General features: G+C 44.9%; 2 protein-coding genes across 5 annotated transcripts in view; both read left to right on the top strand.

Annotated features, from left to right (window-relative positions):
* The first annotated feature begins 1,537 nt into the window (after positions 1 to 1,537).
* HIGD1A (HIG1 hypoxia inducible domain family member 1A) lies at positions 1,538 to 6,437 on the top strand. Its single transcript, XM_054192789.1, has 4 exons — positions 1,538 to 1,760; positions 2,811 to 2,918; positions 4,561 to 4,695; positions 5,449 to 6,437. The coding sequence occupies exons 1-4, from the start codon at positions 1,553 to 1,555 to the stop codon at positions 5,496 to 5,498; spliced, it is 501 nt and encodes a 166-aa protein (XP_054048764.1). The 5' UTR covers positions 1,538 to 1,552; the 3' UTR covers positions 5,499 to 6,437.
* A 647-nt stretch (positions 6,438 to 7,084) lies between these two features.
* CCDC13 (coiled-coil domain containing 13) overlaps positions 7,085 to 22,385 on the top strand; it is a 36,354-nt gene continuing 21,053 nt past the window's right edge. For all 4 annotated transcript variants that reach the window (XM_054192522.1, XM_054192520.1, XM_054192519.1 and 1 more), the window contains exons 1-8: positions 7,085 to 7,237; positions 8,201 to 8,332; positions 8,440 to 8,663; positions 13,352 to 13,500; positions 16,039 to 16,181; positions 19,374 to 19,463; positions 19,739 to 19,855; positions 21,083 to 21,187. In XM_054192522.1, coding sequence (XP_054048497.1) covers positions 8,446 to 8,663; positions 13,352 to 13,500; positions 16,039 to 16,181; positions 19,374 to 19,463; positions 19,739 to 19,855; positions 21,083 to 21,187 — 822 coding nt within the window. In that variant the 5' untranslated portion in view covers positions 7,085 to 7,237; positions 8,201 to 8,332; positions 8,440 to 8,445. The remainder of the gene's footprint in view (positions 7,238 to 8,200; positions 8,333 to 8,439; positions 8,664 to 13,351; positions 13,501 to 16,038; positions 16,182 to 19,373; positions 19,464 to 19,738; positions 19,856 to 21,082; positions 21,188 to 22,385) is intronic.

The raw sequence follows: 22,385 nt of genomic DNA, 5'->3' as shown, positions 1-22,385 counted from the left end.
ACATACACATTAGGAAATAGCAAGAAGCCACTTGCAAAGCCGAGGCACCAGGCACGCACACGCAGATGCTACAGGTGACAGCAGTTCCACTAGCCCAGCAATTAAAATGAATTAAGTTTTTTGGCTTTAATTGAGTTTCCCCCCTGAAGCACACATCGCATAGAGCTGCGGGGAATTAAATGTGCCTCTGAGAGTCACTGGAGAAAGTAGCTTTCACTGTAATTTATTACAAGATTTTAAGTCAATTCGGGAGCCGGTAATTGGATAGATTTTTTTTCTTTCAGACTGTGCAGAGCCCTAATGGCTTTGGCAATTAAAGTAACCAGATTACCAGTAATGGGAAGCACATTTAGAGAGAGACACAGCGGTACTAACAAATGGTTATCTATCTAAGCCGCTTTATTTTATGCTGCTGAAAACGACGCACGGCAGCTGCGGAGCGGCCCTGCAGGAGCAGCAGCTCCGCTTCCCCCCCGGCTTAGAAATGGGGAGTCAGGAACCCCGCTCCAGCGTGCTGCAAAACCAGGCAGGGTTTTTTGAAAGAAAGGATTGTTATTTTTTTTTTTTTTGCTGTTTTGCTCTGCCCCTGGGTTAAGGGGATGGTTTTTGGTATCTTCAGGACCGCAGGGGATTTTTCCTTCTGCTCCAGAGTGCGGTTCGCTTAAAGCCAGGAGCAATTTCCAGATTGTCTTTGGGCTTCAAAATCCACCGCCTGGCACTCAGCGGGGGGAAAGCGAGCCCTGCGCGAAAGCTGAAAAAATAGTCAACGGGAGAATTCACTGGCAGGAAAAAGACAATCCGACCGAGGAAGAGGCAGGCTCTGACTTTGCCCTCTGCTAAAGAGCTTCCACCTGAGGCCAAAGCGCGGGTTCCCACCTACATGAGGAGGTTGTGAAGCGACACGCCGCCAAGCTGCAGGGAAAGCCGCAGGCCGCGTTCCCGCCCCGCGAACGGCGGCCTCAAGCCCCGCTTTTCGGAGGTGAAACAAGGCTTCGGGCAGGGCCGCCTCCAACTCCCCGCTTCCGGGTTCCGTCCCCGCCCCACAGCGCCCCCTGGCGGCGGGGCGGACCACGCCTCCCCCTGTGACTCCGCTCCAGCCGCAATGCAGAGAGCCGCCCCCACCCCGAGGTGACGTCAGACACGGCCCCGCCTCCCTGACCATAGAAGGACGCAGCGTCTGCCTGCGCGCTCTAGGATTGGCTGGGCACTTGCCGCGCGGCGGGCTGGGAGCCGTGGTTCTCCGGCTCGGCCGGCAGCGCCCGGGGCGGGGAGGGCGGAGCGGAGCCGGGCAATAAGAGGCGGGGGGTGGGGCCAGGCGAGGCAGACGCCGGCCGGTATCGGGATCGGCGAGCGGCAGCGGGGGCTCGGTGAGGGCTGGGGGAAACCGGGGGCATCCGGGAGCTGGGACGCGGGGTCTGGGATCCAAGAGAGACCCTGGGGGAGGAAGAGGAGGAGGAGGCGGCCGGGGCAGACCGAGGCGCAGAGGCCCAGCGCGGGTTGGAGGTGCCGGGGCCTGGTGTAGGGCGGTGTGGGGTGCAGGGCCCCGGTGCGGATGTGGGCGGGGGGGAGGCGGGATGTGGGGGCGCACGACAGTCCCCTCGCCCTGGGGTCGGTCACTTCCACACCCGTGTCGGAGCTGAAGGTCGCTGGACGAATGGGTTCACTTCTCGGTAGCCTTTTCCCGTGCAGGGCTCACCGCTGGCTGTCTCCACCTCTCCCGAGTGACGGGGTGCTCTCGTGTTTCCTTCTCCCAGCGTCAGGTGAAAATGTAACTTATATTTAGCAAATAAGGGTAACTGTAGCAGGCACAGAGGGACCAAATCCTCTGGCCCGCAGAGGAAATGGTTGGTGCGTTGAGTTTAAAAAAAGCAAGCCAGGCTGCTGAAATGGATGTGCACGAAATGCTGCATAACCAGGGAATCTGGCCACACGTGAAACACGCCTTTTGGATGTGTTCACTGGCCCATGCTTAAATTAAATTCCTGTTGCCGTTTTTTGAGAGCTTGGAGAGCTTCCCTGTGAGGCGGAGATGTGTTTTGTGGCTGAGCGCGTTGATGGCAAAGCTGGAACAAAACCGGTGGAGTTTTTTTCCTAGCAGAGGCCTTTGTGATGTTGCCGAGCTAATTGTGCTCGCAGAGAGAGGCACTGGCTGAAGAATGACGCTCATGGCGGGCACCAGAGAAAGAACGGGTCTTGGTGTGACCTGTGATGGGGACGGCAGGACGAGCTGGCAGGTTTTGGCAGTTGGGTGGGTGATGATGAGGGTAAAGCCGTTCTTGCTGCTGCTTTTTTATAACTTGGGGGCAGGTGAGAAATCCCCTGTGGTGCTACAGAAGCTCTGCTCCTCTTCCCGACGCGCCCCCACACGAGTCTGTGCCTCTCGAGGGCTTCGAGGCTCGCTCCGGCTCCATGGCAGCTGCTGTTTTACTCTCTGTGCTCTCCAGTGGGAGTCTGGAGCTCCACTGCGGTGGTGAGTGAGGTTGGATCGGCCCGAGGAGGTGCCGGGCAGGGCTGACCTTCTGCAGCGGCTCGCGATTTCCACCCAGAGTGCTTCGGGAGCCGCTGCTGGCAGGGAGCGAAAGGGGAGGAATGAACTTCTCTGAGGTCAGAGCAGCTGTTAAGGAATAGCCGGTGAAAGCCAAGCGGAGCAGTGGAGGGTGGAAGGCCGAAAAGGCAAGGCTAGCCCTCATGCTTGTACCTCGCTACGTGGACGTTCGTGACTGGTGGAATTTGCAAGGGGTTTTCTTTTTCTAAAAGTTCTCTTAACTTGGTGCCTCTAAAACCTGAAGAGAGACTCTTTGTCTTTGCAGCCACCATGTCATCCGGTCAGGAATCCGTTTTCTCCGAGTATGAGACTGACACCAGCCAGACATCAAAGCTGTTAAGAAAATTTAAAGAGACGCCATTTGTACCCATCGGTAAGTTTTAACGATGAAGAAAGGCGGTTACATAGTTTGTTCTCTTCGTGGGCAATCCATATGGTAAACACCATCACAGCTCACCGTTTTCCTGTGAACAGAAAATTATTTTGAAATTACTTCCTCATGTAGGCTTTCGGAGCGGTGACAGCGGTATTCCTGCCTGGAAACAATTAGTGAGGCCTGTTATCTTAAATAGAAAACTCAGAACCTACAATTACAAGGAAAAAAAAAACCAAATAACCCTGAAAGGTTTTTAGGTGAGCTTACAAGCCATGTTGAGGTGATCCTGTTTGTTAGGTGGTAAGGAGTGTGTCTTGCAGCTGTTCTGGAGTTACTGGAAATACGTGATTACTGCAAAGTAACTTTAAAGCTTACAAAATACAAACCAGAAGTATCTAAAATAGAGCCCAACTGCTAAATATTTCACCCTTCTCTGCTGCCATCCCTTCATTTGAAGTCCATTTTTTTAGTAGGTTTTGTGGTACCCCAGCTTGAGGAGGTTGTTAAAGTTCTCAGCCTCTCTGCCAAGATCCCAAAAAAGCCTTTGAGGGAGAGAAGCTCAGTCCTGGTCATCCTGAGAACTTTCCTCCAATCAGGAACTGCCTCTGACGCAAAACGCGTTTTGATTTCCAGCGACTTTAAATGGAGAGCAGTCGGGTCACTTGGGGTGAACTGTCCCCGGCATTTGCCGGCAAATATCTGTCACTGCTTTCGTTGGTCACAGGACTTTGCTCTCCAGCTCACAAGAGTGTAGTACGAACTCCACGAGTTTGGCTTCTCCCAAGCAAGACTGGCAGAACTTACCTCCAACCTGTGTGGGAGCTAGTTTGAAGGCCCTAAAACTCTTAACTGGTATTTAATAGAGCTACCGTGTGGATCATGCCCTGGTGAAGCGAGGGTTTACAGCTTCACAAGTGGAACTGGTAATACTGCTGTGCAGGGAGACGAGCTGTCTGGGCTCCTGGCAATAAAATATACACAACACTTAAAACTTGGCAGCCTCCTTTGAACTACGTAAATAATCATCCTAAATATGGAATGCAGTGGATGGAGTTGGGGAATTTGGGGCATTGCTGCTCTGTATTCTTTGAGAGCGTCGGTGTGGTCTGTTGAGGGACTAAAAGTGAATTCCAGCCCTGTGGAAGAGACCTTGCTGAACCTCTCTTTCCCACAGCACGGGACAAGGAACGTATGACTTGTCCTGTCCCGGTGAAAGCCAGCCAAACGTGACAGCACCCAAAATAGCAACCTCAGCAGGCCGGTGCGTACGTCAGGGTGCATCCACACGCCGAGTGTCCCAGCTGCAGCCGCACGGTGTTCCTGGGTGTGAGCTTCCTTCCAGGAAAGAGGGTGCAAGCAGAACTTGCGCTTTCTGAAAATTATCCAAGAAACTCTGATGCCTCGAGCAACTGCGGTGGCATTTTAACACTAGTCTCGCTCTTCTCTGCACTGACTTGGGCATTAAATGAGGTGGCATTCAAGTGAAAGCAGTAGATGGGCCAGGACTTACCATCTACACAAAATCAGAGTGATTAGATCAAAACATGATTATTCCCAGGATGTCTTGTTTCCGGGGGTCACTTCATATGACTCGGTGACTTGGATCTTGACTCACGAGGGTGCTGTCCTTGCCTTGTAGGGATGGCCGGCTTCGCCATGGTGGTTGGCTACGGGCTGTACAAACTGAAGCACAGAGGCGACATGAAAATGTCACTTCATCTGATTCACATGCGCGTGGCAGCCCAGGGCTTCGTCGTGGGAGCGATAACGTGTGGTACGTACCGAACAGGAGAGGCGGTCCTCGGCACTGGCAAACCACGGAGAAACTCTCCCATCTCTTCTCCTAGAGGATGATACAGCGTGCGTGAAATATCCTTGGGGTGGAAGTGTCCAGGCCATTATATTTCAGGATGTTTATGCTCGTTACTGGTGTTCGCTCAGCCTTTCTAGAGTAATGTGATGTTTAAGTACACATAGTCAATATCAAACTGCACTACCTTTGAGAGTAGAAGTTTTGACTACTTTTAGACGTGGGAAGTATGTGGGGTTCTGCAGGAGTTTAAATTTGAAGCAAAATAAAAAAAGACTGTCTGATGTTAGTATTTTCCCTTGTAAATATGTTGCTGTTTCTGAATTTAATGCATTGGAAAAACAGCTCGCGTAGCCTATGGTATTATTTTCAGGCCTGGAATATCCCATGAAACATTATTTCTGTACTGTATTCCCAGAAGGTACAACAGCAAAACTTGACTTTGGCTGCAAAACAAACTAGAATTGGCTCGGGATCTGCATTTTCTTATACAGTATATTTTCCTGTCCTTTTTCTCTGTCATGAAGAATTTTGTAGTGTTCAGCACCACTATTTAAAATAAAAAATACGGAGAGCAGAAGAAGAAGGGAAACATTATTTCTGAGAATTATTGCTGAAAATATCTCTTACTGTTCAGATCTTGAACTGTAAGAAATCTGTTAAGATCTTATTTCCCATTTATCCAGCTTTCTAACTGTGTTTATATGTGTCTTGTAGGTGTGCTGTATTCAATGTTTCGGGAGTACGTGGTGAAGCCCAAGGAGTAACGGGAAGATGACTGAAATCTCGCTCCTGGTGGTAGCCTGTGTACTGCAGCTACAAACCTCTTATCGAGGGGTTCTTGAGGAAAAAAATAATATATGGTATTAGAGAATTGCCCTATATCTATTTTGTGTATGGTACACTGTGTTGAAGCTGGCAGCCTAAATGATTGCACACTGGGGAGTGGGTATCAGGGCCTGGTTCTTTCTGATTGACACTACCATATCCCAGCTTTTAGGGGATATAGTAGAGTACAATCCCTTTATCTTCCCCTCGGCTGTCAACTTAGTCCTGAAATTGGTGACTCCTTTTTGCTGCCATTGCCCAAAACCTCAAAGTCTGAACTCGCTTCTGTTAGGCCTCAGCAGAACCTGGAGGCCACGTCTGTAAGATAAGTGTCGTGAACGCTTTGCTGCCATTTTCTATCCTGTATATTTGTCAGCCTCTGGCTTTGTAATTTAGAAGCTTCCAGTAGCACTAAATGACTTCTAAATATTGAGAGATATAAACATCTATTTTTTTTATTTAAGGCATGAGATAAGTATTTGGTATGTTGCAGCTATTTAAAAGTTATATTTATTCATTGTTAATGAAGACACAGGCTCCCTATTTTTACTATAGATTTTCAGACTCTTGGACTACTATATTTTGTAACTTTATTTACAGTGTTCTTCTGAATAACATTTAAATGTAACATTTAAATACATATTGTGAAAATTAAACCTTGATTTGGTGTTCTAATGCTTTTAGTTAAAGTGTATGATCTAGTTCCGATTCCTGCAGTATCATTCCCTATAGAAATTTTAAAACACTTAAATCTGAAAAGTCCGTCATCCTCGATGAGGTGTTAAAACTGTTCTCTGTAAATTGCCACTGTTATTTTACACTTGAACCCCTTGTATCTCCAACAGCAATCACAAAAATAAATGTGTTGATAAAGCCAATTTGTAAAAACCTCATTTTCTCCTATTAGCTTACATTCCATGGTGACAGTATGATGTCTCTTTGTAATAAATATCACAAGGTACATACTGCACCTCTGTCTGTGATGTTGTACAGAGCAGTGGGAGACAAAATACGAATAAATGTGTGAGTACTGGAGATAAGTGTTTGGCGATGGATTTGTTGGGGGGAGGGCAGCCTCCTGCGGATAGATGGGGTGAGCTTATATACCTTAATAAAAATCACCTGAGAAAGTGCGATGCTACTGGGAAGGGCACTCCCAGCCGGCACAATCCTGCTGTCCCTGACTCCTTGCTCTCACGGCCGGGGTGGAGCTGGGGAGGGATGAGGAGACGCCCCTCCACCGCGCAGAGGCCTTTTCCTCTAATTGCCCTCCTCCTCCCCAGCGCGGGGCGGGATGAGGAGCCGCTCCGTTCCCGTAACCCCGAGGGGGGCGGGCTTTCTGCGGGAAGGGGAGGCCCCTGCGGCCCGGAGACTGTGCCGGCGCGGCAGCGGCTGCCGGGAACTGTCATGGCGGCGGGGACTGAGGGGAAGGGCGCGAGCCCCGTCCCGCCCCGCCCGCGCTGGGCGCGTGCGTGGCCCTGCCCTTCCCCTGCCCTTGGCGCCGTTGCTATGGGAACGGCGTGGGGCTGCGGCCTGGTCGGCGGCGGGACCCGGAGCCGGAGCGGCTGGGCCCGGCCCTGCCCTGCCCGGCCCTGCCCTGCCCAGGCGGGCAGCCGGCGGGAGAAGCCGGCGTGGGGGAAGCCTTCCGCAGCTCTCGGGGCTGGGGAAGGCGGTTTCGGTAGGCAGGGGGGTGGGGGAGGCGCGGGCCGGCGGCCCCGGGCTGGGGGAGGCAGCGCGGCCTTGTCAGGGCCTGTCAGGCCGCAGGGCAAAGTGAGGTTGGGCGGGGAAGAGAGAGAACCCCCTCTCCCCACACAGCAGCTCCGTGGTAGATCCCTCTGCACCAGGTTTGGGGTCGGTATCCAGGTAGTCCAGAGGGCTAAAGGTTGCCCCTAGGGCATCACTCACACCCACGAGGCGTGGGGGCTGACCGGACTCTGCTCTTTGCCCTTGTCAATCCTTAACGCACCTTGTCCACACCCGTGGTGACCAGAGGCAGGAGTGGAAGTGAAACTGTTTGCAGTGCATCTCTGCCCCTGTGGTACACGGGGACATAGTGTGTATTTTGGCACCTTATCAGGATGATTGCTGCCTTAGTGTGAGGAAGGGCCTGCGTTAATTACTCAGTGGAGGGCGTGCCTTTGAAAGTTTTTACTGATTGTTTTTCCTAGACCAAAGGTGCGCTAGATATTTTGCTGACAGCAAATGTCAAACAGAAGGAGAGGAGGCTGGAATACATCAGAAAACTGATGGTCTTTAGTCATACTGAATAAAGCACTAGGCATTCAAATGGGTAACGATATTATCACTTTAATGTTATCACTTAATGCTTAGAAATTTGTGGGAAAGATGTAAGCTACACTCTTGGTGTCTGGTGCTCAAAGGGAGCACGAAGATAAACAGAGATCTTTCTTTCTCTGTCAGTCCCACGTTAACCCGAAAATGGGGGATTGTGCACCTTTATTTGAAACATGGGAAAGAAGGCTGAGTAGACCTGGGTGACAAACAGCCTGTGTTCCCCTTAATCAGTATAATCTGGTTGCCTCACTTGCTTGGATTTGACCCCAACTTGCTCTTCTGTAAAAATGTTTATTTAAACAGATCTGTTTAAAAACATTTTAAAACATTGCTCTTTGAATGCCAGAGTGAAAAAGACCCGAAAACTTTTTCGAAGACTGTTTGAAAGCTGTTCATGGCAAAAGGCGTTTGAAGCAAGACGGTGGGGCTGAAGAGCGCAGTGGCCGAGAGGAGGAGGTGGCAGGGAGACTGTGCAGAGGTCAGTGAGGAAAAACTGCAAAGCAGCTGCTAGAAGAGGATGTTTTTCAAAGGGATGTTGATCTCTGCTCTCTGTCACTTTTTATTTTCTTCTTGTTATGCTTTTAGTAAACAATGGAGTCAGACGTAAAAGTGAATGAATATTTTAAAGGCCAGTTTAAGGCTTATCAAGAACAACAGCAAAGGCGGCTGCAAAATTTAATGGAGAGGAAGAAGGAAAAGCAGAACAGTCAGAAAGGTGATAACGGCAACGCAAAGGAGACTTTCAGAATCCCAAATGATCTAAACCTGTTTGAAACAGGACAACCTGTAAATGAGGATGACAGCAAAAGGTAAAGGTGTAGCAGCACTGTTTCTTCAGGAAGTCACAGAAGTGTATTTTGCATATGATCTTACGAAATGCATATTACACTGACAGAGCACTTTCTGTCTTCACATATTGGACTTTCATTATCCTGAGAAGACTCTTGCTGTCTCTAACATGTATATCCTTAGAGCGTTGTGCTGTGGTCTTTATTATCAGTGTTTCACAAATGAAGAGCAGAAGGACAGGGAGGTTAAGGGTGACATGCTAGGGACAGCTAGGTGCTATCTGACGGACGAAATCCAGTCATTCAGGATCACTAACATCCTCTGAACTGTTGGTTAGTTCCTGCCTAGCCTCGTAAACAAACAGGTTTCTTACATGAATAGTTTCCAAAGACAGATAAGGGCAAAGCAACTAATGGGTGCAAGCCAAAGGCAGAAGAGTGTTCCCCTGGCTATCTTTACAATATAATCTGATTTAGTACATCAAAAGACAGCCAGATATATAGCAGGGTCTCATAGACAGAGTTGCCTCCTGGTTAAGATACTTGACAGGGTTATACAAGGTAGGATTTTAAATCTCACTGGGGACAGGGCTTTGGGTCTTACTTTACCCATTGGGGTAGTATCTGGATTACCAGGACATTGGGCATTCTGGTGTGGATCTCCCTCCATCTTGTTTTTTGAGCTGAGTGCATAATTCAATTTACTGGAGCAGAGATTTGAAACCCCAGCTCAGATCATTCATCTTCCTCCTGGGATATCGTCAGTCTTTCCTTCTGACCCAATTAATGTATTTCTTTTTTACGAAGTAGAACAGGTCTGAAGTTGGACGTGTCCCAAAGTTGTCTGCAGTTACTACAGTGTTGGCTGTTCAGGGATTTGCTCCATATTAGTGGTGAAGCCAGCTGAAGAAATTCCTGCTTCTGCTCCCCACTTGCAGCTGTGCTGATACAGCTGTTTGCTGGAAACTGGATTCACTTTCTGGGGCGAGGGTACTTTTATCTCAAGTCATTTCAGTGAAACAGTTTAAAGCTTAAGCCCCACACACAGTTTTATTGGCACCATGATGGGGTGATGTACTGTGATACAGGGGCAGGAAGGAGGAGCTGGCAGCTCTGCCAAAACCAGCAGATCACGGGTGGAAAACCGCAATTAGGTATATACCTTTGAGACAGTTTCCCCTCCCAGAATCTGGAGTGGGAAAGGGCACGTCTACCAAAGTTTATCAAGCCACTAACCGAGGTTTATTAGGCCTTAAATGCTGATCTTCCCTCTTGTGTTACTCTGGGCAATTCCCTGCTCAGCTTGTTTCTGAAGATTGCTTCCTTAAACACCCAAGTGCATAAGCTGCAGCAGAGCTTCTGTGTAGACGCAAGGAACCCAGGAGTGAACCACTGAAACTTTCAGGTGCTTCTGGGAATGCGGTGTTCATGCTGCAAAGGACATCCGTGTGGAAAATAGGGAGCTCACCTAAACGCTAATGCTGTCACTCTTGCATCATACGTTGTTTTCTTCACACATAGGTCCCTCACCACGGCTGTCTGATTTGCCAGTGTATTGTTCTGATCTGACCTCTCCCTGCTGTCCTCTTCCCTTCAACATTTTGTTCTGATAGTATAGAGAAGATTACTATAGAGATCTGATTTTATTTTTTTATTACTTTTTTTTTTTAAAAGAGAGGGAGACTGATTCCCACGGTTCAGATGTGGATTTGTCTGATGGAGGAGAGGGGCTTTGGTGCTCCTGTAGCACATCCTGGTTGCAGTGTGCATGCTCCGAGGTGCAGAGTACAGGAGAGTCCCAGCAGCTCTCTGCCATTTACAGTTCAGTAGTTTAGGTCTGAGTAATTAAAGAGCTATTACTTACCTCTGTTTTCAGTGGCACTGACTCTTAAAAAAGTCCCTATTTGACATGGCAGGTGTAGCAGATTTTTCTGGATTGTCCTTTGCTTATGTACGTCTGCGTTGAGCAAAAGAGTGGTTATAAGTGTATCAAATCTGGGCAGGATTTGCTTCTGGAAGAGATTCACCAGGATGTACTTTCCAGTATTCCCATAACAACACGTTAGAAACTTGTTCCAGAATAACAGGACTCCATATGGTCTGCAGTGGCAGTGATTTCAGCATGTCAGTGTTGTTTATAGCAGCGCTTGGAAAACATTCTCCTCTCAGAAGTCTCCCTTCCTCTGAGCTTCGGGAGTTCGTTTTTCCTTCCTTCCGTCCTACTCCCAAATTTTGTTTAGGCAAGTGTTTAGCTGACATTTCTGTCTTTCTGTATTGTTTTTTTCTGTAACTTTATTCTCCCTGCGCTGTTTGGTGTATTTAAGATTAAGCGATTCTCTGTGTCACATGGAGGATCTGTAACAGAGTTGAGAAAGACACTTACCTGAATTTCGGTCACAGGCCTTGCTCACAGGCTTCCTCTGGCTCTGTTTCCTTGAACTAGAGTGAAAAGGGGTTGCCTTTCTTCAGCCTGTTTCTTTTGGCTGACTTTCTGTAGCTGAGCCGCTTGGGTGGAATCTGCTACCTTTTTTGTAACATGCAGAGTCATGATGGGGTGGGGTGGGGAAGTTTCTCAGAGGTGACTCCAGCTCTGTGCAGTCGGGATTTCTGTCCGTCCTACTGTAAGTGCTTTTTGTCAAGACTCGGAAGCCAGCTCTGAGGAAGACATCACTGATCAGGTGTGTTAAGAGCCTAGAACCATTTTTTCATGTTAATTCCCTGACTGAAATATCTTTGTCCCTGTGTCTCTAGTTACATCTGCACAGTTTTGTTGTTCGCTTCCATGAGTGGTACATGTGGGAATAACTTAGTTTTGCCTTTTCTCTGCTCAGATTGCTGGTTTCTTTCTTCTCCTTTGTAAATAGTTGCCTTTGATCTCTCTTTGATTTGCAGCTTTGAAACAGAAGTGCATTGCTTAATTATGCATTTTGAATCGTGTCATAAATTCACCGTGTTTTTTATGGCAGTGCTCTAAGGGGTCATTTATTCTGACATGTACATATGGAGCATGCATTTAAAAGCTCCAAAGTCCAGTTGGAGCAAAAGGCTTCCTAGAACTTTTGAACAGAAAAGGTTTAGGTGACTACTGAGATAGCTGACTTGTCTGGCTGTGGATATCACCATAGCCACAGGTATATACTGTAACAACTGGGCATTATCCAAATCTCTTGTTTTCATCCAAGCTACCTACTTCTGTTGTAGTCTGGAGCAATCAGTCTATAGGCCAAAAGGGTGAGACACTATTCCAGATTAAGTCACCAAAATGTAGACATTCAGGGTCACGCTGTAGATAATGGGAATCTAGGGGTTGATTCTTGTGACGGCCTTAGGTGTCTAATGAGATCTGAGATGCTGTAGGGTGTTGGGAACTTCCACATGGGAATGATAGATAGGACACAGGACACCTTAACCCTTCAGCAGCAGTAGCCGGGGGATGGGCGGGCAGCTCAGATGGCACCTGTGTGTGAGTGACTGAATCGAGTCCCCTCATCAGTGCACTTAGTGGCAATTAGAGAGAAATCCGGTCACCCTGCAGTGGCAGCTAATCTGTAGGCAGCACTGGGAACCACTGACTTGAGCCAGCAGGGTCTCTACCACAAACGTATTTACCGAAGGCAGTGTCGGTACAGCTTCTCTTAGAACATTGGGTTTCCGCTCTGGGCAATGGAGACAGGTTCATTTCTGTTCTGAAATGCTGCTGTCTGGAGGAGTCTGGCTAAAAGGTGCGGAGGATGTCAGGAATTCTTGGGGTTGGTTCATATGTCCACGCATGGGTGGCAAGTGCTCTCTGAGGTGCTCTGGATTCTCTGACTGGGCCCCAGAAGTTTCCCCAGGAGCCCTGTGTCGTGGCTGCTGGCCTGACATAGACGGCTCAGATAATCCTGGGGCATCTCAAATAGATGCTTGAGTGCCCACAATTGAATTGAACCCCCGAGGCCTTAATTTCTAGATTTTACACTCAGAGGAACCATCGTGTAAGGACAGCAAAGAGATTAAAGTTATTAATTCTCTGGATGTCTTAGAGAGATGAAACCCATAAATGTTGCTAAATGTACTGAAGAATGGGAGAAGCAAGGCTATTTCCTCCCATTCAGAAGGCTTTTTGATATGCTTTGTTTCTAAATGAATTCCAAAAAGCAACATTAACAATACAAACTGATGCCAGTCCATCCTGGTGGGGTTCCAAGAAAATCAGATGAGGACGCAGGAAATTGGTCTTTTGTGAACTGCTATGAAGCATTCAATTTTAAAGAAAGAACCTCAGTAGCAGCTTTTGCAGTTGATGCTCTTTTGGCTTCGGTAAGTATAGAAAGCAAAACCTGAATGTCACGGCTGCTGACCGGTGAGCTTGCCTGGTTTCCTCTGAGGAACCAGATAAGTAAAACTGAGTGAGATGAGATTATTCAGTAACCTCAAGAGCACTGAAAAGATACCTGTTCTGTGATGGTTTGCCCCAGACAACACAAGGAAGTGCTGAATTTTTGAAGAAGAAATAAATTAACTGAATAGATCAGATCGTCAGCTTGAGTTCTGATCTGAGGTTTAGGGTATTCTACTTACTTCAGTAAACTCACTCCTGGTAAGCTCAGCTCATCTAGTGTACAGTCATTTCATTATTTTATTTCTGGAAGCATCTATTTGAAGCACATTACAGTGACATTTGCAGCATATTACGGTGACATTTGCCATTATGGCTTATTTTTTCGCAGGTTGCTTAAGCGTGAGAATGAGCAGCTCCAGGATCAGCTTCGAGAGGTCCGAGATGAAAACTGCAGGCTATACAAACTGGTGGCAGAGAAAGATTTTGAAATAAAGCAACTCCAGAAAAAAATACAGGAGGACAGATTGGCTTTATCGGGTAAACACAGTAACTTTGTATTCTCACTATGTTAGTTTCAGTGTTTGCTTGATGCTGATGGCAATAGAGGTAGGATAAGAGATTCATTGTGATCTCCTGGCAGTGAAATATTCATGTGACATCTCTTGACCTGCTTTATGCTAAAAAGGAGTATTTTGGTCGTATTGTTGTTGTCTCCGTTTCCACTCCTGTAATAAGCTTCTGCTAGGAGGAATCAAAATTCAGCTCTCAACTGAGAGAGACTTGTTCTCTGTTGAGCTTGCAGTAATTTGTAGTAGCCCTGAAACCGCTTGGCTCTGAACTTTGAAAATACTTAGACACCTGTGTATAGATTTAGTCAACACTTAGAGTTGTTAACTAAACTTGCAAGAGCCTAAGCTGACACCGCTTTGCATTTGCAGAGTTTTCTAAATATCGATCTCTCTCCCATGTAAGGAGTCTCTTCTTTATTTGCAGAGGGAAGTTCCTCACAATGGTTTGACATGATGGCACTTACGCGTGGAACGGCACGTGTGCGTAAAGATCTGTGCCTTACTCTCTCCTTCAGTTTCCTGAGCTGCAAAATATGAATATTATTACTCCCCATTTTAGAGAGCTATTGAAAGGATCAAATGACTTCTGGTAGTCGGACAGGTCAGACCTAACATGCAAAATGTTATTGATAATTATATGCCCCTTAATGTAGGTATAGTGCTCTTTGGGGGGTACACAGTGACCTCTGTTCCTCACGGATCTTCTGCAAACTTGCTGTTATTGTCACAAAAAATGATGACTCGTAGAAATCATATTTTAGAAAACTTTCTGTTAGTTTTAAAGAGCAGCGTTGCAGCTTTCTCTGCTGTGTAGTGTTAAATTCCTTATTTAGGCTCTTATTGTTTGAATGCTTGAATAAAGCCCACGTAAGATACTGGCTGAGTGCAAAGTCCAGCTTCTAAATTGACTTGTGTGTACTTCGAAAATTGAACTGTGCAGGCTGCACCTCCTCCACTGGGTGCCACTGTTGTTCAGGATAGCAGTGATGACCAGGCGAGTAGAGAACAGGGAAAATGGCAATAATCAGAACTAAATAACACTTAAATTACACCTTCATTCTTAAAAACTCTCTGTAGCTTGTATGTAGGAGAAATTATAAGCTATTACTGGGTCAGGCCCAGGAGGCAGATGTGCTGTTGCAGCTTCTTTGGCTGAGAGCTTGTGGCAGTTTGTGCCATGCCTCTGGCTTCCCTGTCTACATTGCAGCAAGAGGCTCGCCACGTTGCATGGGAATTAAAAGCTTTGATTAAATGTGTGCAATGTATTTGAAGACCATCACATGGAAGCACCAGCCTAACTGTTGGTTAGGTTAGTACTTACTGTGATCCTTAGCAGCCGTCGTTTATTATGAAAACTAAGGAAAAAATAGCTTCTTGATGAGAAGGGAAACACACGTCAGATAAAGGAGTATGAAGAGTGGAAATGTTTTTAAAAATAACTTATTATTTTCTCTACAGCAGTTTTAAATAGTGACATGGGATCATATTCTGTTCTCACCTATATTCTGCATAGCCTCTTTAAAGTCTCCAGGGGTTTTATGGGATTCATAATTCATTTAAGAGTGATCCGTCATCCTTGCATCTCACCCCGGTTCCTGAATATAATCTTCCCAGATGTCAGTAGAAAAGTCATTACTTCAGAGCACTGAAGGAGGATGGAAGAGTTAAAAAGAATGACGACAGCCAAGTTCAATCTTCATCTATCCCACCAAAGATTTGTTATTGCAGGCTCGTATTCACTGCTGAGTTAAGGTTTCCGTGGACATCGTATATAATCATATTGATTTTGCACTTGTGCAAGAACTTTTCTTCACCTGTGTGATGTTAATGAAAGCCAAGTGACACACAAGCCAGTCCTGGGTATTACTTTATTCATGACACTGATCAAACCTCTCTGATGAGGAGGTGAATGAAGTATCTGTTTAAAAGAGCAATTAAAAGAGTAATACAGTAAGGCTCCATGTATAATCTCAAGGAACATATAAATAGACACAATGAAATTTCCTGGACATTATCCAGGACTCAACTGTAATAGTGTGCCTGACCTTTTAGGACAGATGTCTAGAAAAGTTCACACCTCTGTTTCAGCAACTCCTCTGGTAGTAAACAACCAGTACAAACTAGAGTGTTGTCTTTTTCTGTAATATGCCTCGAAAATCTAGTCACAGCTGTCCTTCACAGCGGTAAGCAGAAAACACCTTTACCCTTTCTGTGTAGTAATGTTGCTATGACCACTCTTGTGGCCTTCTGACACGCGGCTGTTGCTAAAGTGTGAAATGTGGCTTTGCTAGCCACAACGTGGTGCTGCCTCAAAGGACCGAGCAATCCATCTGCGATCACTGACGCCTCTTTTCCCTCAGTTGTTCATTTAAGTGCCTGGCACGGCTCTGAGAGAAATGGATGAGACAATAAAAAGTACATTGTGCACTGGACAGAGAACAAAAGCATCGTCTATTCTGAATCTTGCCTGTAAGATATGTCCTTTGCTTTTATGTATACTTTTCAGGGACGTCTGGTTTAGCTGGAGATGTTGCAGCTACTAAAATAGTTGAATTGGCCAAAAAGAATCGTGAGATAACTGCCGAGACTGAGCGTGAAAAAGCCAAAGTGAAGCAACTGAATAACAAAGTCAAAGAGCTGGAGAAAGAAGTGAGGCATTTTTCTTGTTCTCTTTTTGTGTGCTAAAACAGAGAAATCCAGCTTTTGGGCTAGAGGGGCTGTAGAAACTGGGTTTAATTCGCGTTCCCATTTTGAATTTGCTCTTGCATCCATGCTTGCTTTGAGTTCTTGTAATTTCTGCCCTTGCTAGGGGAGAGGGATGTGTGCCCTCAGCTGTTTCCACCTTTGCAGAAAGGAGGAGCCAGAAAAGGATATCTGTAAGTTATAATGAGAGAAAGATTTATGAAATGCCAATTACAAATGTTCACTTGTATTTGAAGCACAGAGGCCTTTCTGGCAGTATGGCAATGACATTTTTCTTATTTTTTTTTTGTGTGAGGAGGAACAAATTTCATACCATTATGTCTTACATTCCCACCTCGTTAATACCAGTCGTGAATTAGTACTCTATTCTTCTAAGCTTTATTCATCCACATAATAAAAGCTGTTTTCTGCCATTAAGTACTTCCAGACCTGAGACAGTAACAAACTACACCACTTAAGACAGCAAATCTTCACTCAGATGTATTTTTGTGATTTAGTACGACTTTTTTATACGTGCTAACCTTTCACAGGAATAATTTTGCTCAGGTGACTGCTGAAATGAAAATTAGGTGCCCTGATGTTAATGTTTACTTTATTCATTGGTTACTACTGCACTCCCTTACACAGTACTGGTAAAATTTTAGATAATTTTTAATGCGTTGCTTCCTTAGAAGACATAATTTAAATGGATCAATAACGTTTATCATGCTATCTGACAAATGCATCTTTCCATCTTTCACAGTCACTTAATATCACGAAATGTGCATGTATCTGAATTGTACCCCGGTTACCTGAAAGATCAAGAAATGATAGATTAAATGTTTGAGAACTTCTGCGTAAATCCTGAGTGATCTGGTCAGAGGAGTCTTGTCAAACAGTTGACAGGCTGGCTAAGTAATGTCAGGTATAGCTGGGGACCTAAAAAATATCGCACAAAAAGTAGGGGAGCAAGCCATGAGTAATTTCAAGAAAAATCAACTTGGTTATAATCCCCTACTGCAGAAGTGTAATGATCAGCATTCGAACAGAAGCTTAAAATATTGTCAGATGTTGACCCAAACGAAAGGGCCACAGACATTTCAGGAAAGGAAATCAAACTCGAAGCAAACAGAAATTTTCAAGGAACAATAATTACTGGTCAAAGCAAAGATGGACACTTCAGATATGAACGAGTTTGTCCTTCGACACCAGCACCATCAAAATCAAAACCAAACACAGCAACCTGTGTCATCTGAGGTAAAGATGAACCACGGTGTGAACCCCACTGAAACCATGCCCTGGTCAATGGTCTGTATTTTCTCACAACCTCGTTTGGGATGGCCCTTCTCTAAACTAATGGTCACTGGCTGAGTTTGTGGATTGTACTTGTTCGGTAGAACTATATGAAGATGTAAAAGATGGGTAAAATTAAAGCGATGTTTGACAGTCGGAGGTATCTGTGAAAAATGTTGAGTGATGAAAGAGGAGAGCTCTCACAGGCAGGAACCTGCGGGGATTCACGTTTCTGTAGTAACACTTCAGCTAAGCTGGTTCACTGTCTAGACACACTCGTCTTTTTCCATTGGTTGTAGAAAGAACCATGGCGACTAAAGCGCAATTCAGTTGCCCGTGCATAAGCATGAAAGTACAGTCTGAGATGCCGCTTGACCGCTGAGACATCCCTGTGGGGCAGTTAGACATGACAGGACTGGCAGTCCTGGTGCAGCAGCAGTGGGCAACAAAACCGAGTAAGCAGTCAGTGCATCCACTTGATGTAACGTAGGTGTCTGCTGTAGAGTGAGCTGAAGACTAGATTTCTATTATATTGACTAGACTCGATTCTTTATAGAGACACACACACTGAAAACAGGGAAAGTGTTAATTTGTGAGTTGAGTCTCACCCTGTATGCCTACATCTAGACGCCTTAAACTCTGCTAAATGAATTGTGGTGATGGTACCTTACAAAGGCATCACAATGTGTACTTTCACCACCAGAAAGCACTCTTATTTTACATAATTGTTAGCTCTTTGTATGAAAACTGAAAAATATGTAAACCGTAAGTGTTTTAACATGACTATGTTCCCACAAACAAAATGGAAGGTGTGGCCGCTGAGCGATTGAGCAATCACTTAGCAAAGGGTGGTACATGTAAACAAAGACTGCAAACGGATGTTTGCAAAAAATTTCCTTAGAATTTGACCTCGGAGCTGCCAACGCTAGCTGAAATTTCTCATTCTCAGTCCATTGACTGAAAGAGTTTATGAACGGGGTAGAAGGGATGACCTAACCATTGATTTACTTGCAAAGAAGGGGTGACATAGGAGCTGGGCCTGAGTTACACTCTCTGTTTCCCCAGATATCACTTTAACGAAGAAGCTATTCCTTAGAGCTTTCTTTTATTAAGGCAAATAATCAAGATTTTCTGCCCACCTCAAAGAATGAAGTCTCAGCCCTTTAAAGCAATAATTCCCAGCCTTTCCAGCTCCAAATTCCCTGCGCTCCAGTCCAATAAGAAATCTTTGCAACCTCAACATAGGACAGGATTCAGAGGAAGGGCTATGTGCCTGCCTTCCTAAACTGTGACAAGCAATAAGAGACATTTTCTTCAGAGGCTGAGAAATGCTACATTACAGCTAAAGAAAAAGAGCCTTAACACCATTACTAAGTAATCATTTGTCCATTTACATTCATCTGGTAAATAGAACTATGTGCTCTTTATGAAATATCCAATGATTTTCCTGAAGAGTGGCATCCCAAATACCACAGGAGACAACAGCCTGATTTGTACCCTACTGTATTGTATTTGCATTTATATATATAAGCACTTATTTTATGAGCCTGTGGTGATAAAATCTCGCAGAAGTCTCCATACTTGATAACTGATGCCATCTCAGCAAGTCAGAGACATTTTCATTGAAGGTCTTCCACCACAAAATAATACATGCTTCTTTGGAAAGCATTTCAGGAAAAATTATCTGCCTTCCTACTGATCGTATTTAAAAAAGAAGGGGAAACAAAGTGGTTTTTTTTTTTTCTAGAGTAAACAAAGTTTCAGGATTGTCGAAATTTCTGTTCTACTTTTTTCTAATTAATCTTTCATGGAGGTATGCTCTTCAATCTGTCTACTCTACAATAACAATGCATTTTTTTTTTCCAGCTACAGACAGCTGTGGAAAAAATACATTCTCTTGGTGGTGATGATGCAGGAATCAAGCAATCAACTCTGAAGATGATCGACGGAGACTTGGTATGAATTGTAATTGAAGAGAGGAAATCAGAAGCTGATATTTAGTTCTCTCCTATTGTGCATTTCCTTCCTTACGACAAGCGTGTATCCCTGTCACTAGTTTTGTGACTAAATTGCTCTGTTTGTACCTTCTGTATGATCCCAAAAATTAGGGAAGATGTTTGCGTGGGTCTGGGAAAAAAAGATTCTCCGATCCTGATGGATCTGTGGATCTTAAACACTTCAGTTTTTCCCCAAGGATTCTGTTCTTACCAAGTACATTCTTCTCTTCAAAGGCTGAAAGTCCAGAGGTGAAAGCACTGCAAGAAAAATTAACCACAGCCAACTTTAAAGTGATGGAGTATCGTAACCAACTCCAGTCTGCAAAACAGGAACTGAAGATGACTCAAAAGGTACTGTCGCAGGACACAGTCTGGCAGGGGTCCTGTGCAAGGGGTGTATTCTTGTGAAATCAGAAGGAGGCTTTTTTTCTTTTGAGCTTTGATTAGCCTCCATGAAGTATTCCAGTGAACTGTCAGGAGGTAAGAAGAGACACGGGTGTAGTGGTTGCACTGGAAAGATATTCACATTGACGCAAAGATTTCATGCTCTGCCAGCACAGCTGGATGACTGTATCCACTATTTCTACTGCTGTGATGGGTACAGATTCTTTAAGGTTTGAAAGTCCCAGTTCAGCAAAATAGGTTTGTGATTCACTTGAAGCATACGTTCAGGCCCTTTCCTTCTTTCCAAAACATTTAATTATGTATTTACTTTTAATGTAGGCTTCGGTCCCATGGAAGTTGATGGGATTAAAAACCGCGCTTGAACTAAAGCACATATTTAAACAGTTTGTTGGAGTGACATCCAGAGTAACCTTTTCCTCTTTTATTCATGATGGATTTTAATGCGTTACTATGTGCTCTGTTTCCTTTGGTTTCATTACTTTGCGTAAGAGACCTGCAATGCAGATCAGAGTAGAGAATATAGTCCTAAAAATAGAACTCTACTGACCTTTTTATAAATAATTTAAATGCTCTTCATACTAACTTTAGCTCTCGTTAATGTGGCTGTGCTGGAATCGTGCAAGAGAGATTGGATCAGTTCCTGACTGCAAGGGGGTGTATTAAGACAATATCTCTACTCTGTTCCTATTTAGTTCTGGTTAAGTATTCATCATGTGAAAAATAATTGCATATATTGAAAACTGTTAGTAATGCTCAGTAAACCTTGGTGATGAATTTGAAATCCTCTTTTTACAGAAGTATCAGAGTTTGACACCCAGCTATACAGCAAGACATTACAGTTTGACACTCTCCATAGGCAGGCAGCAAAACACAGATTTGCATTTTTAAAAGAGCAAAGAATATTACTCAAACATCAAAATACTGAATTATACACCTCACAAAGTGAAATAATTCATGTTAGCCAAACCCCTCCTAAGCACTAGCACCTTGTACTGTGATAATGATCTGAAAGAGCTTACATCACGCTGGATACTGGATATCAGATACAGACGATACATATACTGTGTATGGATACAGTGCTTTGTGTTTACTGCTCGAGAGCTTTTCTTCCCCCCTCCCCAACACATGTATTTCAGCCCAGCCTTATTGTTGATGTTAATCCCTTTTTCTTAGCTTTTAGCAAAGGAAGTTGGTGAAGACGTGAATATTCAAAGTCTTTTGACCAATTCTGGCAGCTGGCGTGGACGAGCCCAGCAAATTCTTGTTCTCCAGAGCAAGGTGAGTTAAGACCCTGCATAGTGCCATGAAAGCTGGGTGCTGGGGTGCTCTTTCTAAGTATAGATATTACCTCAGTTTAAGATAAAGATACTATTAGTTCTTCATTAAGTAATTCTTAACATCTGTACCTGCTTATAAGGTGTGTCCCAGTACAAACAACGTCTACTGCAAATACATAGTCGGTCTTTTTCTGTGTTGAGGAAAGCAAAACACTTTATGGTAACTTTTGTAATAGGTTTTGGTATGTTTTAGTTCATCTGTGTGTGTGCGCGCATGTGTGTGTATGGTGTCAGGGTGCCAAATTTTAAATGTGTGTTAATGTGTGTAGGGCCTTTCATAGTTTCTGCAAACTATATTAATTAGTCTATTGCAAAATGCAAGTTTCAGTATTTAAGCTAGGAATCTTTCACATCTGCGCCAAAGGAGAAAGTTCAGTGGCCTTGGAGAGCTATGGCAGCCTAGTTAAAATCCCAGGGTGTTTTGAAGGTGCCTCTCTCCACTGAGTACAGAAGGAGCCCTGTCAGTGTCTGTGCTCTCGCTTAGACACCTTTGTTCAGTGCATAAAGTCAGATGGGAAGAATTGAGGACAGATAAGATTTTCAAGTTGTTCCCACAGGAACTTCAGTAAAATCTTTAACTCTTGAATCTTCTGAAGGGCACAGTCTAGCTGAAATGTCAGCTTGGAACAAGAAGGCAGTTTTGTCTGCATCATAAATAAAAACTTCTTTCAGGTGTTTTGATATATATTCTTCCTATTTTTCTGCTGTTTAATTATATGTCAACAAACTGTGATTTTTGCACTCTGACTGAAATTATTAACCTTTACTTTCCCTTGAGCAAATTACATTTTCCTCCCATTAGACCCCCTGGCTGGGATTCGTCTGAAGACTGTATGTACTGTACTGTACCATAATGTAGAAATATTTTTCTGAGTCAGTCTCCTCAGGCCCCTTCTGTACCCATCATAGAATCACAGAATCATAAAAAGGTTAGAGTTGGAAGGGACCTTAAAGATTATCTAGTTCCAACCCCTTTTCCATGGCCAGGAACACCTTCCACTAGACCAGGTTGCTCAAAGTCCCATCCAACCTGGCCTTGAACACCTCCAGGTGCCCAGGGATGGGGCATCCACAACTTCTCTGGGCAATCTGTGCCAGTGTCTCATCACCCTCAGAGTAAAGAATTTCTTCCTAACATC

Source organism: Rissa tridactyla, chromosome 2, assembly GCF_028500815.1.
Source record: "Rissa tridactyla isolate bRisTri1 chromosome 2, bRisTri1.patW.cur.20221130, whole genome shotgun sequence".
Taxonomy (NCBI): Eukaryota; Metazoa; Chordata; class Aves; order Charadriiformes; family Laridae; genus Rissa; species Rissa tridactyla.
This window is presented reverse-complemented; position numbering and strand designations above follow the sequence as displayed.

Bases quoted from the DNA above. Each gene is read 5' to 3' on its own strand.
- HIGD1A (XM_054192789.1), top strand. From the start codon at position 1,553: ATGTGGGCGGGGGGGAGGCGGGATGTGGGGGCGCACGACAGTCCCCTC. The intron at 2,919-4,560 runs GTAAGTTTTAAC...CTTGCCTTGTAG, and splicing joins GACGCCATTTGTACCCATCG to GGATGGCCGGCTTCGCCATG. The intron at 4,696-5,448 runs GTACGTACCGAA...TGTGTCTTGTAG, and splicing joins CGTGGGAGCGATAACGTGTG to GTGTGCTGTATTCAATGTTT.